Here is a 14,248-nt window from a genome sequence, read left to right as displayed (position 1 = left end):
GCAAAATCCTAACATGGAAATACTCTGATCTTTTGAAGAAAGAGCCATAGCCCAAGAATGAAGCACCACTATGGTCTAACATAGATTATTTTTATGAGCTGAAATGATAATCATGTCTTTATTAAAAACCAGCTGAAATTTAGAGCTTTAAATTATCAGGTGTGTATTTTATCCCCCTATAGATGTATGCTTTTCACATTTATAGAGTGGCATAAGGCTCTGTACTCTTCTTTGTAGGGGTGTAAATATTTCCCTTTGACTCATCATAATGGTCTGACTTTTGACACTCCCTTGCCTTTGTACTTTAAACTCTTACAGTCACCCCTGGTGTCATCATTTGCCTGACAGGGACTGTAACTTTTTAAAAAGAGCATGCAATTTTTGTGTATAGTATAGATGCTCTATTAACTGTTAATCTCATAATACAGATCCAGTTTGCATAGAAACGTGGTATGCTGCTTTGGGGAGCCAGAGTTGGTGTTTTCTAGGGGACCTGGGAGTAGAGAATATATATCTTTTGGTTGGCTTAAATGTTACAATTACTAGGAAGACTGTTTTCATGTTTATATTGGAGAAACAGCCCCTCAAATAACTTTTACAATCTAGGTGTTTCTGTAAGAATAGTATTAGTAACATCTAACTTTTGAGTGTTTGCTATGTGTCACACCTTTAATATAGTGCTGCATTATTTTATTTAATTGTCATGACAACTCAAGTGAAGAATCTGGAATTTAGAGATTAAGAGACTGCTTTATAGGAGTCTGGGTGAAAAATGTTGAAACGCTGAAGTTATGATGTGTTGATGAAGATGAGGAAACAGATAAACTTTGAGGAGACAAAATGGAAGAATCAAAAGAGTTGATAACTGGCCAGAGAAGGATCATGGCAAAGAATTTAGGGTAATTTGGAATTTTGAGTAACTGAATAGATGGATTGGCTCAGAAGGGAATACTGGAGAATTACTGGGAGAATTGGACTAGGAAGGATGAGCTCAATTTTGGTAAAGATTTTGACGTGGTTGCAGAATCTCCAAGGGGAGACACCTGTTTGGTATATAATTGGATATGTTGATCTAGAGTTTGAGAGAAGTTTGAACTAAGGAAATTTAACAATTATTCAGAGGTTTAGAGGAGATGTCCCCACCCTGAGGTTTGTAAAATGACATGGAAGGAGAGAGTTGTGAGGAATACCATCATTTAAGAGTCTTGAAGAAGAGTACCTGGGAAGAGGTCAGAGGATCAGAAGAGAGTGGTAGAAACCAAAGGAAGAGTTTCAAGAATCAAGAATGGTCAGCACTGTCATATCACAATTGAAGGCTGAAGAGTGACACTAGAAAAAGAAGAGTGGTCTTTTCAGAGTGGTGGAGGCAGTAATGGACACTGTGAGTATCCACTAATGGCCACAGTCAAACTTCAAAATAAGTTGATTCTGTAATTGTGATGATCTAAAGATGCCTATGAATTTGTCAGCTGCCCTTGAATAGTTGTTGGTTCATTATAAAAATACCTGCTGTATAGATGTTCTAGAAACTACAAGTATAGACAGGAACCACAAGGTTTTATGGTTATGCCCTTGTTTACAAGGACGTGCAGTGTTTTTATTTTGCAAGAATTAAAAAATCAGTATTTTACCATTGGGTGAAGTATGACTATCTTAAGGACAGTAAGTATAATAGACATGCATTGATATTTTAATTGTTCTTGCTTACATTGTGTGGCTGCCCAGCTAGGGTGTCTGGATAGGAACACAGATAGAGACCTGCCTAACCATATGTCACCAGGAGTTACAGTTGCTGATTTGATTTATGGAAGGTAGACATATGTATGTCTTTGACCTATTCTCATGGCTCTTGGGCCTTTGGGCAGATAAAGGGAAGATAACTGTCTTATAATAACCCCTCCTCCTGCCATACCATTCTAGTAAAATAAAATACACTGGACTACTTAGAGAACAAAGAAGTGGTCAGAAAACAACTTGCTTTTTTTCTTAGAACTTATTTCATCTTTTGTCATAGTCACTGAAGTAGTTGCTTTCCTTAGCTCAGCACTTGAAAGTTAAGAGCAGAAGGAATTTATTGTGTGAATGAATGGCTTTAACCCTTGGCCTCAGAGGCCCTTACTGAAATATCTTTAGTGATGGTTTCTTTCAGTGAAACCAGGGTTTCAGTGCTAGGGCAGAATTCTCCTAGACCTGGAGAAAGCTTAAGGGCCAGTTTCCATGACTAAAGAGAGGCCTGAGGGATATTTGTTCCCTGGAATAAACTGAAAGTTATTCCAGCTTTAGGTAGTTGAATCCAAAGGAATAGCAATCAGATCCACAGCTTTAAGTCTTTCCAATGGAGCAGCTGCTTTGGAGTATGTAGTGGATCTCTGGCAGTTTCTGCTTGCTCCCAAATCTGTCACCACACTCAACAAATGTTTATTATCGTCTCTCCTGAGGTAACAGCCAGGGGTCCTTGGCCTAGAAGAGTGTTTCTGTTTTGTTTTAAAGCTTGAGAGAGTGTGTTTTGTTTTGTTTTAAAGCTTGAGAGAGTGTGTGCAAGCAGGCGCAGGGGAAGAGGGGGAGAGAGAGAGAGAATCCCAAGCAGGCTCCACACTGTCAGTGCAGAGCCCGACCCAGGACTCGCTCTTACGAACTGTGAGTTCATGAGCCAAAATCAAGAGTCGGCCACTTAACTGAGCCACCCAGACACCCCTAGAAGAGAGTTCTCATGGTTCTGTAGCAAAGTCTACTATGCTAGCACTCTTTACTTAATAGAACTGAAAGCCATTTTTCTGAAATAACAAAGTTATTCTTTAGGTAGTTTGGAAATGGAGATGAACACCTCATGTCATACTACACAGTTCTAGCAACCCAAAGTTCTGTTTCTAAGGACACCAAAATGAATACAGTTGCCATCTATAAAAGATTGGGGTTATACTATGAATATTTCTAATGCCTCTTTAATAGTCATCATTTGTAAGATCTGTCATCCATAATATGGAACTCTGCAAATGGGCATGATGTGTGGATACTTTATATGTGTGTACATCTTCTTTGTATAAGCTATAGCTTTTCACTCAACAAGTATTTATTTAACACTTTCTTGAACTGTTAGGTGAGAATAGTTGAATCTTAGAGTCATCCAGCCTGTGATCTGTGGACTTCCAGTCTTTTTGGACATACCAGAAAATCAGGGTAAAGAAAACACTTTTCCTGTTTAAGGGGATGGGAGAGAATTTTAATACATTCACCAAATTAAATGAAAAGACAACATACAGTAGACACAACTTAAAAGACAATTTAGAATCATAAACAAAATGTGAGGTAGACCGACTAGTGTAATTCACCAAATTTTGGTTAAGAAAATTTTACAGTAATAAGGTAACACAGGTGCTTCCTTTTCTAAGAATCACAAAAAGCAGTTGCATAAATTACAGCCAAAATAATTGAACACAACAATTCTTATTCTAATTTTAGTTTACATTCAGTATTAACCTGTGTGAACTGTCATACATGGCAAGGTTCAACAGGTCTATAGATCAATTATTATGCAGGCCTAGCAAACACATTCATACCACAATGTTTTAAAGGATGGCAAGGCTTGAAGCTGAACACACCAAGGTATGTATTAACAAATCATGGTGTCCTGTGCTTGTGCAATTTTATCCTTAAAGGAGAAGGACCTAACGTTCTCTAAGGAATTATACTGATAAGATGATTTTAAAAGATCCAAACCTTAGTAAGATAGGCATTGAGAAGAATAGGCAGGTCAGTTTGAGTTCTCCATCTTTGGGGTGATGGTCTTTGGCTTTGTTCTGGCATTTTTCTTCCACAGGGTTTAATAGTATTTAAGAGATCATAATCATTTGATTTTTCAGAGTACAGCCCTAATATGGAGTACCTGCATCTAAGGTTACTACTTTAAAAAAACACACTTTATAAAGACTTTGAAAGCCAGAAGAAACCCTGAGAGGCCATCTGCCCCAGTTACAAGTGTTTTGGGATTATTTCAAGTATTTTATTTGCCCTATAAATATTGGAATATTGCACAGTGGGTTTCTTGATATCCTCTGCATTAGGCCCTTTCAACAAAACAGGAACAATTGAAATACATTCATATCTAAATCAACCTGCTTCAAAACGTACCTCTTTACCAAAAATTCTGTACTGAAATTATGAGTATTTTTAAAGTATACATAAGGCAGATCCTCGTTGAAGGAGAATTTAAAATGGGGTTTAAAGGAATTGTTCATTTCAAAATACATTTAAAGCATCGTAAGCTATATTAAAACCAAGAGATCTGCAAACCATTTTCAGATTAGTACATTCCATTTTTTCACTACTGTAAACTCCTTGTTACCACAAGCTAATAAAGCTGGTCAGTTAACGTTATTTGTTCTAAGTAAATGCAGGCTGAGTCAGCCACCTCTCAGTAGTTTCAGGCCATAAGTAAGACTTCAATTCAAGTAAAAATGGCCATTTTAAGTGGTATGTGTGGGCTCATGAGAAAAATGTCAAATTGTTGAATGATGAGAACTAGAGTAATTTAAGCACAAACTTCCAAAGGACTTCATTTGTTCTAGAACATTTTCTAAAAGTCTGGGTTTGATTAAAATACATGGTGAGAAACTTACACTGTTGGTACTGAAAAAACACCCCCTACCGATTTTAGTGAGTCAGAGACTTTTAATGGAATCTTTCTTACTCCTCACAAAAGAATCACTGGTAAGATTAAAACAGTGGTCTTTCTATGGCTCTGTTTCCCATTTCAGCAGTTTTTGTGTTGTTGTCTATATAAGGTAGCTGATATTTATTCAGTGTATTTTTTATTAAAGGAAGCTTTGCTTGAGGCCATGAAAAGAAACAAACTAGTTCCATTCCACACAGAACCAGAGCCTGACATTTAGCTTTGCTGGTGCCAACTGCTTAATCCCAACCAAACAGGGTGGGTATGGGGTGACTGCTGAAAGCTGCTTAATTGGCTCAACTACTGAATTAGGTTCTCCTTGTACAAGTTTAAACTCTGTTCCATATTCTCATAGACATAGTGTGCTTAGAGACTGGAAAGGTTTTTAAAGAATGAAAAAAAACCAAAGGAATTTCAGCAAGGAGAAGCTGCATAAATGCATACAGTGCCTGCTCTGCATTTACTGATTTGTTTGTTCAAATAGTAAACTTTTAACTCGTGTGGAAATTTTGCCAAAAGTTTCAATACATATAAGATTATAAATCTTAAACTAACACTGCACAGAGAAAGACAAAGCTACTTCTTTTTTTTTAAAATACAAATATCTTCTACATTCTATCATTTCAGACCCCTGAGTAGTACTGTACCAAAGTACAGATCTGAAGAGAAACTGAGGGTTCAGGCCTCAAACGTTAATCTTCATTTAATTCCACACCAGTGGTGTGAGTCTCATGTAACACATTCAGGCTAGCTAATGCTGAGAGTCCGTTTTCCCCCTAACACAGTATAGTAGAAAAAACAATGCAAACTCCACATTATTTCTCCAAAGTACACCCTCCTCAGGCTCCCATGGCAGACCATGTCTTAAGTAATTGCATAACTGCCTAGGGTGGAGTTAACCTGAATTGAAGGTCCCAAAAGTGGAACTGAAAGAGAGTGATACCCCAGAGACCTGCCTCAGATTGGGGTTGGAGGGGCGGATTTCTTTGGAGAACAAATATGTTGCACTTTGCTCCACAGTGATTGTACTTTAAAGGAAAAAAAATCCCAAATAAATGTTTCTGCCCCACCCCACCTAGGCATCCCTTTGCTATTTTTGGTGTCTCCGAAAGGTCATACGTGGCGGCCAGTAAGAAAGTAGAGGGGCTTGTCATCACTGCTGTTAGCAGTTTGAAACTCGTCTCGGAGGCGGAACTGCCACTCATCCTCCAGCTCTAAGCGGACAATTGTTTGGCGTAAGGAGCTTCTGTCTTGGCAGATGACACACAGGGTAGCACCTTCAGAAAAAAAGGCAGAAGTGCATCTTAGGTTCAGGGATTGAAATTATGAAGAGCCTATCATCTTTTTCTGATTATGTCCTCTAAGCTGACACATCTGAGAACCAACATATAGGTAAGTAACCTGTCACAACTGCTCATTATAATTTTCATCTTATTTGAGTTCAAAAATAAACTCAAGTTTTGAGTTATCAGATTCAAAAGTTAAGAGTGTAAAGTAAAAAATCTCCCCTTCCCCTGTGGTAACCGATGGTAAAACCAATGTTCTATGTGTCTAGAGCAGGGGTTCTCCACCTTGGCACCACTGGATAATTCTGTTATGGGGGCTGTTCTGTTCTTATAGGATATTTTAGCAGCATCCTTGGCTTCTCTTTTACTCACTATATGCCAGCAGCACTTTCCAGTGTGATAGTCTGAAATGTCTCCAGATAATGCCAAATGTCCCCTGAGAGGCAACCTCCCTCCCTCACTGTTCCATATGTATTTTATGCATATGTAAATACACATGTTCATCTATTCTTAAATTCTACATGAGTGAAATCATATAGTATTTGTTTCTCTGACTTACTTCACTTAGCATCATATACCCAGGTCCATCCATGCTGTTGCAAAAGCAAGACCTCCTTTTTAATGGCCGAGTCATATGCCATTATATACAAATACATCTTCCTTACTGATTCATCTATGGAGGGACACTTGGGTAGCTTACATATTTTGGCTATTGTAAATAATGCTGCAGTAAACATAGGGTTGCATATATCTTTTATTTTCTTTAAATACCCAGTAGTGGAATACTGGATAATATGGTTCTTTTTTTTTTTTTTTAATGTTTATTTATTTTTGAGAGAGTGATTGACAGCGTGTGAGCGGGGTAGAGGCAGAGAGAGGGAAGGAGAGACAGAATCCAAAGCAGGCTCCAGGCTCTGAGCAGTCAGCACAGAGCCCGACGCGGGGCTCAAACTCAAGAGCAGTGAGATCATGACCTGAGCCGAAGTCCAGTGCTCGGCCGACTGAGCCACCCAGGTGCCCCAATTCTATTTTAAATTTTTGAGGAACCTCTATACTGTTTTTTCACAGTGGCCTGTGCACAGTATGGTGAATCATACTTTGTTCACCGACTTCAGAGGTCATCTTGTCAGGATTATTCATGATACATAATCTGCAGTTTGTCCTTGGGCAGATCTTTTTGTACAGTGCATACCTGTTGAAGCAACTTTAGCTTCTATACCAGAATCACATCTCATTAAGATGAGTTTTATTACAATGAGATTATTTGAAAAGCATTATTTCTCTTCTTGCACTGCATCATTCTTTTCTAGAATTAATGGTAAAAACATATTTAATGTGGTCACATTTCTGGCCATCTATCTGTATTCTGTCCTGGTATGATGGACTTGATTCCACCCACACCCCAGTTAAGAAAATCATGGTCCTCGTTTAAAATAAGCAGGGTATTCAGTTCACTGGCAAAAAAGATTATTAAAGTGCTTTTTGGCTCACTTCCCTATTTTGTTCAGCAGGAACAATGGCATTCACAAACAAAAGACACTAAATTTGGTATACCTTTTAGAAACTTAAATTTCTTCAGAAGATCAGCACCTACAAAAGAGTCACAGAGGTACAAGAGAAGTCCACTGAAAAACACCCCTTCACAGTTGACATTGCTGGAGTGGGGTCTGGAGCTGATGTAGCATATGGCCACCTGGAATCATCAAGCAGACAGCACGGGCATTTCAAAAAGCAGGCAAAACATCTGCACTTCAGCTGAATAAGTCAGTACCTGCCTATTTAGTTATTCCAGGGTAAGGTAAAGGACATACATTTTTTAAATAGAAACAAATAGGTTGGTTATTTAAATTCTGCACCTCTTTTATTTAGTGTGCCAAGTTTTAACCTATTTACATCTTGTTTCTCTTGATAAAGGACAGTTACGAGAGAATTAGTAGTAAGAAATGAAACAGGCCTCTCCACCTAAATGTCTTTGTAAAAATGAAAAATGGTCTTCCACAAAAAGGCACACTTGGGATGAAATGTTTAATTTTTTTAAATCCTCATCAATAAGGTAATCAGCTTTTCATTTAAATACACTTAAATTTTCAGACAGAAGCTTCAAGCAGTGCATAATTTTAAGTATTTAGTTCTATATGGCTTTCATGTAAAGAAGATAGCTTTATAAAAATTACACGGAGGTAAGATAGTTGGGAGACCTTGAGAACAGGGGCATGGCTTAATGACTGCACCTGACGGCTTGGATCCAAATACTGGTTCCTCTGCTTAGTAGCTGGGTAACACTGAGCGGCTTCCTTCATTTTGCCATACCTCAGTTTCTCTGGCGAAATAATAGTAGTACCTGTTTCATAGGACTGTTTTATGAAATAAACACTGTAAACCACTTAGTAGGTATTCACTGTTAGTTGCTGTTAGTAGTAGTGTTGAGACTGTGTTGTCTAACATCTTGAACCCTGGACCCTGGGGTGGAGGAGTCTAGAGGCCTGGGTTAGACACACGACTTAGAGATACTAATGGTTTTTAAGGTATCTTCTACAACTCATGGTGTAGATTACATTTTCATTCTTATGAAATTTCAGTAAAATTGATTTAAAAATCAGTTTCCAGAATTGAATACATTTGGATTTCAGTCTGAAGATATTGTATATGTTAATACATACAAAGAAGAAAACCTAAGAGTTTTATACATACAAAGAGGAATGTATGTATGTTTTAATACATACAAAGAGGAAAACCTAAAATACGGTTTACCAAAATGTTACTATTCCCATTACAAGTGATTCTTTTTCTTTATACCTTTTAAGTTATTTACAGAGGATGTTAGTGAACAGTTAAATATTTTTAAAATATTACTAATAATTGTAGAGGAAAGCTTCGTGGCAGAAGCCCTTAAATAAAGTCCTGAAGGCCATCAGTGGTCAAAGGTGCAAGTGGCAAAAACTAACACTGATGGGGAATTTGAGACGAGAAAGAATGCAAAATAAGGAAACAATGGCAAAGAAAGAAATCCTAGAGTGGGAAGTGGTGAAGTGACAGCTACAAAGGTCTCCTGTGATAACCCTAAATTGTCCAGCAGTCACTGAGCTTCTCTTTTGCCTAAAACAGTGGCTAAGACACTGTGTGCCTTTGAACTGTGTCTTGTGGAGAAGCATCATCACGTGATTATAATACAGTCTGATACGTTTTAGGATGGCAAGCAACTGCTTCTGTCCACAGTCACTGAGGTAGGCTCAGTGGAACTGACCTCTGAGCTAAGCTTTGCATATTCACTGGCTCACTGTGGACAGCAGAAGTAGGGATGGGGAGGGACAGTTGCCATCACATCTTGTGTGAGCCTTTTGCAGTATGAGTATGTCACAGGCTCCTTTTTTGTCTCCATTTAAGCTTTCAAATGGGAGCTAGAATGGGAAAGAAATTGATGGAAATGGGTAAAAGCACAATACCAGCCCTCTTCCCTTTACCTCTGGTCCAATGTTAAGGTAGCAGTCAATGGCCAACACAGGACTCTTGAAGTTATGGATGGCTTTGGGGAAGAGTTTGTAGGAAGCATGCTGAAGGAACTTCTCCAGGAGAAACTGCGCAGGGGCTGCCAGTAGTGTGTGTTCACTGTCGGGAGCACAGACATACTGAAGGGGCAAGATGGGTGCTAAGCTCTCTGACACCTGAAATCAGAGCCGAGATTATCATGGGAAATAGGTCTGTCACTAGATGAAACGGGCAAGGAAAAAATGGCATTGCACGCTGATGGTCCTCAAATAGTAGTAGTAGCACAGTGACAGATGCTAGGCTCAGAGGTTAGTTTGTCCTTCTTGGGTTCTGGACTTTTTTCCCCCTTGGGAATAGGTTGGGTCTCACTTAATGCACAGCCAGGGCAGGAGAAAATGGAAATGTAGGCTTGTTTGACAGTTACTGCATTTAGCAACATGGTGAGGACCAACAGGAAGCCTTTCACAGTGCTGCTGGACGTGGACACGTTAAGTCCCATCCCAGCACATCCAAAAAATAAAAGCGAAGAGGCTTCTAAGCTGCACTGGGGAGTTCACATGTTATAAATTATTAAGACAGTAAATGTCTTAAACAGAAAAGGGTAGGTCCATGGAATTCACCCTCAATAAGTGTTGATTGGTCTTACTTTCTTAAAACAACAACAACAACAACAAAACTGGCAAAGGACCAGACAAGCATCTTAATTTACATTTCTCTTATGTATTAAAGAATGTAAAAATGTTAGTTTTGCCAGTTTATAAAGATAGAATGTTAAGTTTGAAACAAGATTTGATGGAGGAATTGTTAAGCCTTAAATCTAAAGAAATGTAAATCTGTTGAATTTTCAAATCTTTTGTTTTACTCTAGATGAATCCTCAGTAAGGAGACAGACTGCATATTTGGCATTAAGAACTGACTCCCTTGCGTTATCTCACTTTCCAGTCAAGTGGCAAGTATTAATGCCAGTACCTAATAACAAAGAACAGTAGAATCAAGCTTGCAAACTTACCATAATCTTTGGTTTAATGATAAAGTCCCTTTGCCCTCCAACCTGAACATGTTTCTTCATGAGACTGAAGTTATTAAAGCGGCAGATGAGCAGGCCACTACTGTTTGTTCTCAGGTTAAAGTCAACATCTTCACAGAAATACCTAAATCATAATCACAATAATAGATCTCTGACTACCTGTCGCGTCCCAGCCATATTTGTGTTTTGTTTTGTTCTGAGACGGAGAGAGAGAATGAGAACATGGGAGTGAGCATCGAAGCAGGGCAGAGGGAGAGGGAATCGCAAGCAGGCTCCATGCTTAGTACAGAGCCTGATGCGGGGCTCGATCCCACGACCCTGGGATCATGACCTGAGCTGAAATCAAGAGTCAGACATTTAACCTACTGAGCCACCCAGGCGCCCCTACATCCCAGCCATGTTAATTACATACATAAAGTCTGTTAGGAGACAGACTCAGAATCAACTTTGCCTTCTCATGGAGCTGACCCTCTTAACTCTGCTCAATTCAGGGGCTCACAGGCCAGAGTTAAAAGGAGGAGGAAGTGAGAGGACTTAGGACCCAGACATTCCATGAGGCCTTGGGTATTCCTGAGCTGAAACAGGACTGACTGCACATTCTGTGGATTCTTGTGGGACAGAGATGCAGAGGTGCTCCCAGTTTAACAATCCTGGCTGCAAACAGGATGAAACATCATCTGCCATGAAATAGCTACAGAATATTCTAATAGCTACAGATTGGGGGTTGACGTACGAGGACTTTATGGTTCCTGACATTCCTCACTTGGCCATCTTGGATTTTCCAGGATGTGGACATTATTTATTCAGGAGGCAAGACCAGGGCTAGTCTGCTTATTCCCACCTGTTGGCTTCTCCCTACAGGATCCAGATCTCTGGATCTTACTAACATTTAGGGGAAGGATTAACTTCTGATTTCTGAGGATGGAAGAGTTCACCTTCAATGGGTTAAGGACCCACCCACACTGATCTGTACTGATGTAAGTTTTTGTCCCTCTTGTAGTTCTTGCTGAATACTGAGATGGCTAAAATACATTTTCTAAGCATTTCATGTTGTAATTATTATTATTTAAGGGTCCGGGTCAGTTTAAAGGAGGATGAAGGGGGGCTTTGGGGTTTGTGATCCCAGTTCTCCCTCCTTGTCCATAAAAAGAGATTCTCAGGTTTTCGAAGACAGAGGAACAAACATATTATAGGGGTCATTGTTGGGCGGAAGCAAACATGCCTGGAATGCTTGCACCCAGGAGGCCCGACTTACCTGTTGAAGTCATACTGCACATTCTGAGTCAAGTCTATGTTAAGGAGAATGAAGTCATGCACATGGCACCTAGAGAATGGGGCTTTCAGGCTCTGAGAAGTCAGCTTGCTGCTCCATTTCTGTATGCCAAGGATTGCGTAGTGGATGATTTTTGGTGTTGCTTCAATATGCTGCAAGACGCTCTTCAAGGACACATTCTTACTGGAAACTCCTGCTTCCATGGGCTGGCTATGAAATGTCAAGTTAGTTTATATAAGAGCAATAAATATTACCGGAGAGAGGATCATTTTTGAAGGGATAACACTACTATACACTATTAATACCCATAAAGATATAATTAGCTGGCTTACTTTATATTAGCCTGGAATGGAAAAGGACGTCAAGCCTAGTTTTCATGATGCCTGTCACTGCTAACTTAAGGAAATGGTCTTTTGGGGGTGGAGCTTGCCACTTTTAAGACAGAAAAAAACAGCCCAACTCAAAATGACTAATGAACAAGAAGTTACCAAAGAAAGGGAGCCAGAGGTTAGAAGCACACAAGTATACTTCCCAGTGTTGTAATTCTGGTATAGTAAAGGAGTATTTGAGAATGTCACTGGCTTCATATTCACAGTGGAAACATAGTGTGTGAGCTGGAAGGAAGGGCCGAGAGGTCATCAGTGGGGGTGCTACTGGTATTTAGGGACCATTTACTGCATAGGACTTTTCCAGGTTTAACATTCCCTGGTCCTCGTGGAGCCCCTTCACCAGGAGAACCACTGATTTGGGCCCAGCCCTAATTTTACAGATGACAGAATTGAGACAAAGAGATGAAATAACTTTAACTTTTCATCCAGGCAGGTTACCAAGCAGAGCTGAGATTAAAAACCAGGTGTGATTCAGAAGCTAGTGGACTTTCTAACTCATAGCGCCTTTCAACAGACTTTATAGCAAACCAAAGCCATGATGCAGAAATAGTCCAGAAATTTAACGGCACAGTGAATATCTAAAGAAAAGTGCTAGTGAGGGTTGTCTTCTGTATAATTGCTCTGTAAAGCTGTCCCTCTCTCATTTACTTCCATGCATAATAAGCCAAGGAAAGCATCTCCTTCATAGCATTAGGCCATACTCCCCTAGAACTGCTTGGCAAATACTACTACCTGGTCTGATCCTGAACACTGTGAATGTTCCATAGAACACACGAGTCGTCCATCACAACGATAAAAGGCCAGACACACTGGCGTTTAACTCCCAGTTCTTCCAGGCGGTTCCTCTCCAGTTCCAGATTGTGGTAGGACAGCTCCTTAATGAGAAACCTGGCAGCACCTGGAAGGCAACATAGCCACAGCTGTACATCCTTCACCCAGGCCTGACCCAAACCCCACAGACAGCTCACATTCTCTCCGCAGGCATGCCTATTCACATGGTGGCCATGTGGGATGGGAGGGTCAACCAATTATTCAGAGCAGTGGTTCTCAAATGAGTAAAAGAATCACTGAAGGAGTCTCTTTAAAATGCCAATTTCCGGAGCCCATCACCAGAGATTCACTTTAGGTTTGATAAGGGCCCAGAAACCAGAGCTGTCTTTGATGATGCAGATGATTCATGAAGTACACTTTGAGGGGAAAAGAATCCAGTTTCCTTGATGGGACAGAGGATACCACATAGAGGAAACACTTATTACTGGTTAGTTCTATAAAGCCAAGATAATATGTGCTCTCAGTCTTGGAAGCAACCACTCACATGTCCTGCACTAGGGAGTAGCCAAGTTTGCAATAACCTACACTAAAGTATCCCCTGCTTTGGATACCTTTAGGAGATTGACAGCGATGTCTTCTTTGAAGAAGATTCTGGAAACTGGCATCCTTTCCTTAGACAGTCTTTTCCACCGCACACCCCCCCCCCCGAGGCAATATGGTCTAGTAAAAGACTGGAGCCAAGCTGCCTACATTTAAATCCTGATACCGCCACTTTCTAGCTGTGAGTGAATGCCTTGGTTTCTCTACCTGTAAGAATGCAATGGTAATGTCCATCTCACAGGATTGTTGTGTGGTGCTCAAGACAGTGCCTAACGTGGTAAGTACTCAGTAATAGAGAATATTAAGATGATGTTCCTCAGATCCATCCATGTTGTTGCAAATGGTAAGATTTCATTCTTCTAATAGTGAACATTCCATTGTGTATATATGCCACATCTTCCTTTCATCTATTGATGCACACTTAGGTTGCTTCCATAATTTGGCTATTGTAAATAATGCTAAGTGAAATAAGCCAGTCAGAGAAAGACAAATACCGTATGATTTCACTTATATGTGGAATTTAAAAAACAAAACAAATGAAGAAAAAAGAGAGATAAACCAAAAAACAGACTCTTAACTATAGAGAAGAGATGGTTGGTTACAAGGGAGGTGGGAGGGTGGGAGGGGTGAAATGGGTAAAGGGGATTAAGAGTACACGTCTCATGATGAGCACTGAGTAATGTATAGAATTGTTGATTCACTATATTGTACACCTGAAACAAATATAAGACCATATGTTTTACACTG

General features: G+C 39.8%; 1 protein-coding gene across 9 annotated transcripts in view; it reads right to left on the bottom strand.

Moving 5' to 3' along the window:
• Positions 1 to 3,198: 3,198 nt before the first annotated feature.
• GREB1L (GREB1 like retinoic acid receptor coactivator) overlaps positions 3,199 to 14,248 on the bottom strand; it is a 287,573-nt gene continuing 276,523 nt past the window's right edge. For 7 of the 9 annotated variants that reach the window (XM_047827102.1, XM_047827101.1, XM_047827106.1 and 4 more), the window contains 6 exons: positions 12,863 to 13,028; positions 11,724 to 11,951; positions 10,451 to 10,592; positions 9,417 to 9,617; positions 7,510 to 7,648; positions 3,199 to 5,946 (listed from right to left, as the gene is read on the bottom strand). In XM_047827102.1, the coding sequence (XP_047683058.1) occupies positions 5,783 to 5,946; positions 7,510 to 7,648; positions 9,417 to 9,617; positions 10,451 to 10,592; positions 11,724 to 11,951; positions 12,863 to 13,028 (1,040 nt within the window). In that variant the 3' untranslated portion in view covers positions 3,199 to 5,782. Of the gene's footprint in view, positions 5,947 to 7,509; positions 7,649 to 9,416; positions 9,618 to 10,450; positions 10,593 to 11,723; positions 11,952 to 12,862; positions 13,029 to 14,248 lie in introns of those variants that run through there. The other 2 variants (XM_047827107.1, XM_047827109.1) reach the window with 2 other exon arrangements.

The sequence above is a fragment of the Prionailurus viverrinus genome, chromosome D3 (assembly GCF_022837055.1).
Source record: "Prionailurus viverrinus isolate Anna chromosome D3, UM_Priviv_1.0, whole genome shotgun sequence".
Classification (NCBI taxonomy): domain Eukaryota; kingdom Metazoa; phylum Chordata; class Mammalia; order Carnivora; family Felidae; genus Prionailurus; species Prionailurus viverrinus.
The sequence above is the reverse complement of the archived record's forward strand: the minus strand, read 5'-3'. Positions and strand labels throughout refer to the sequence as shown.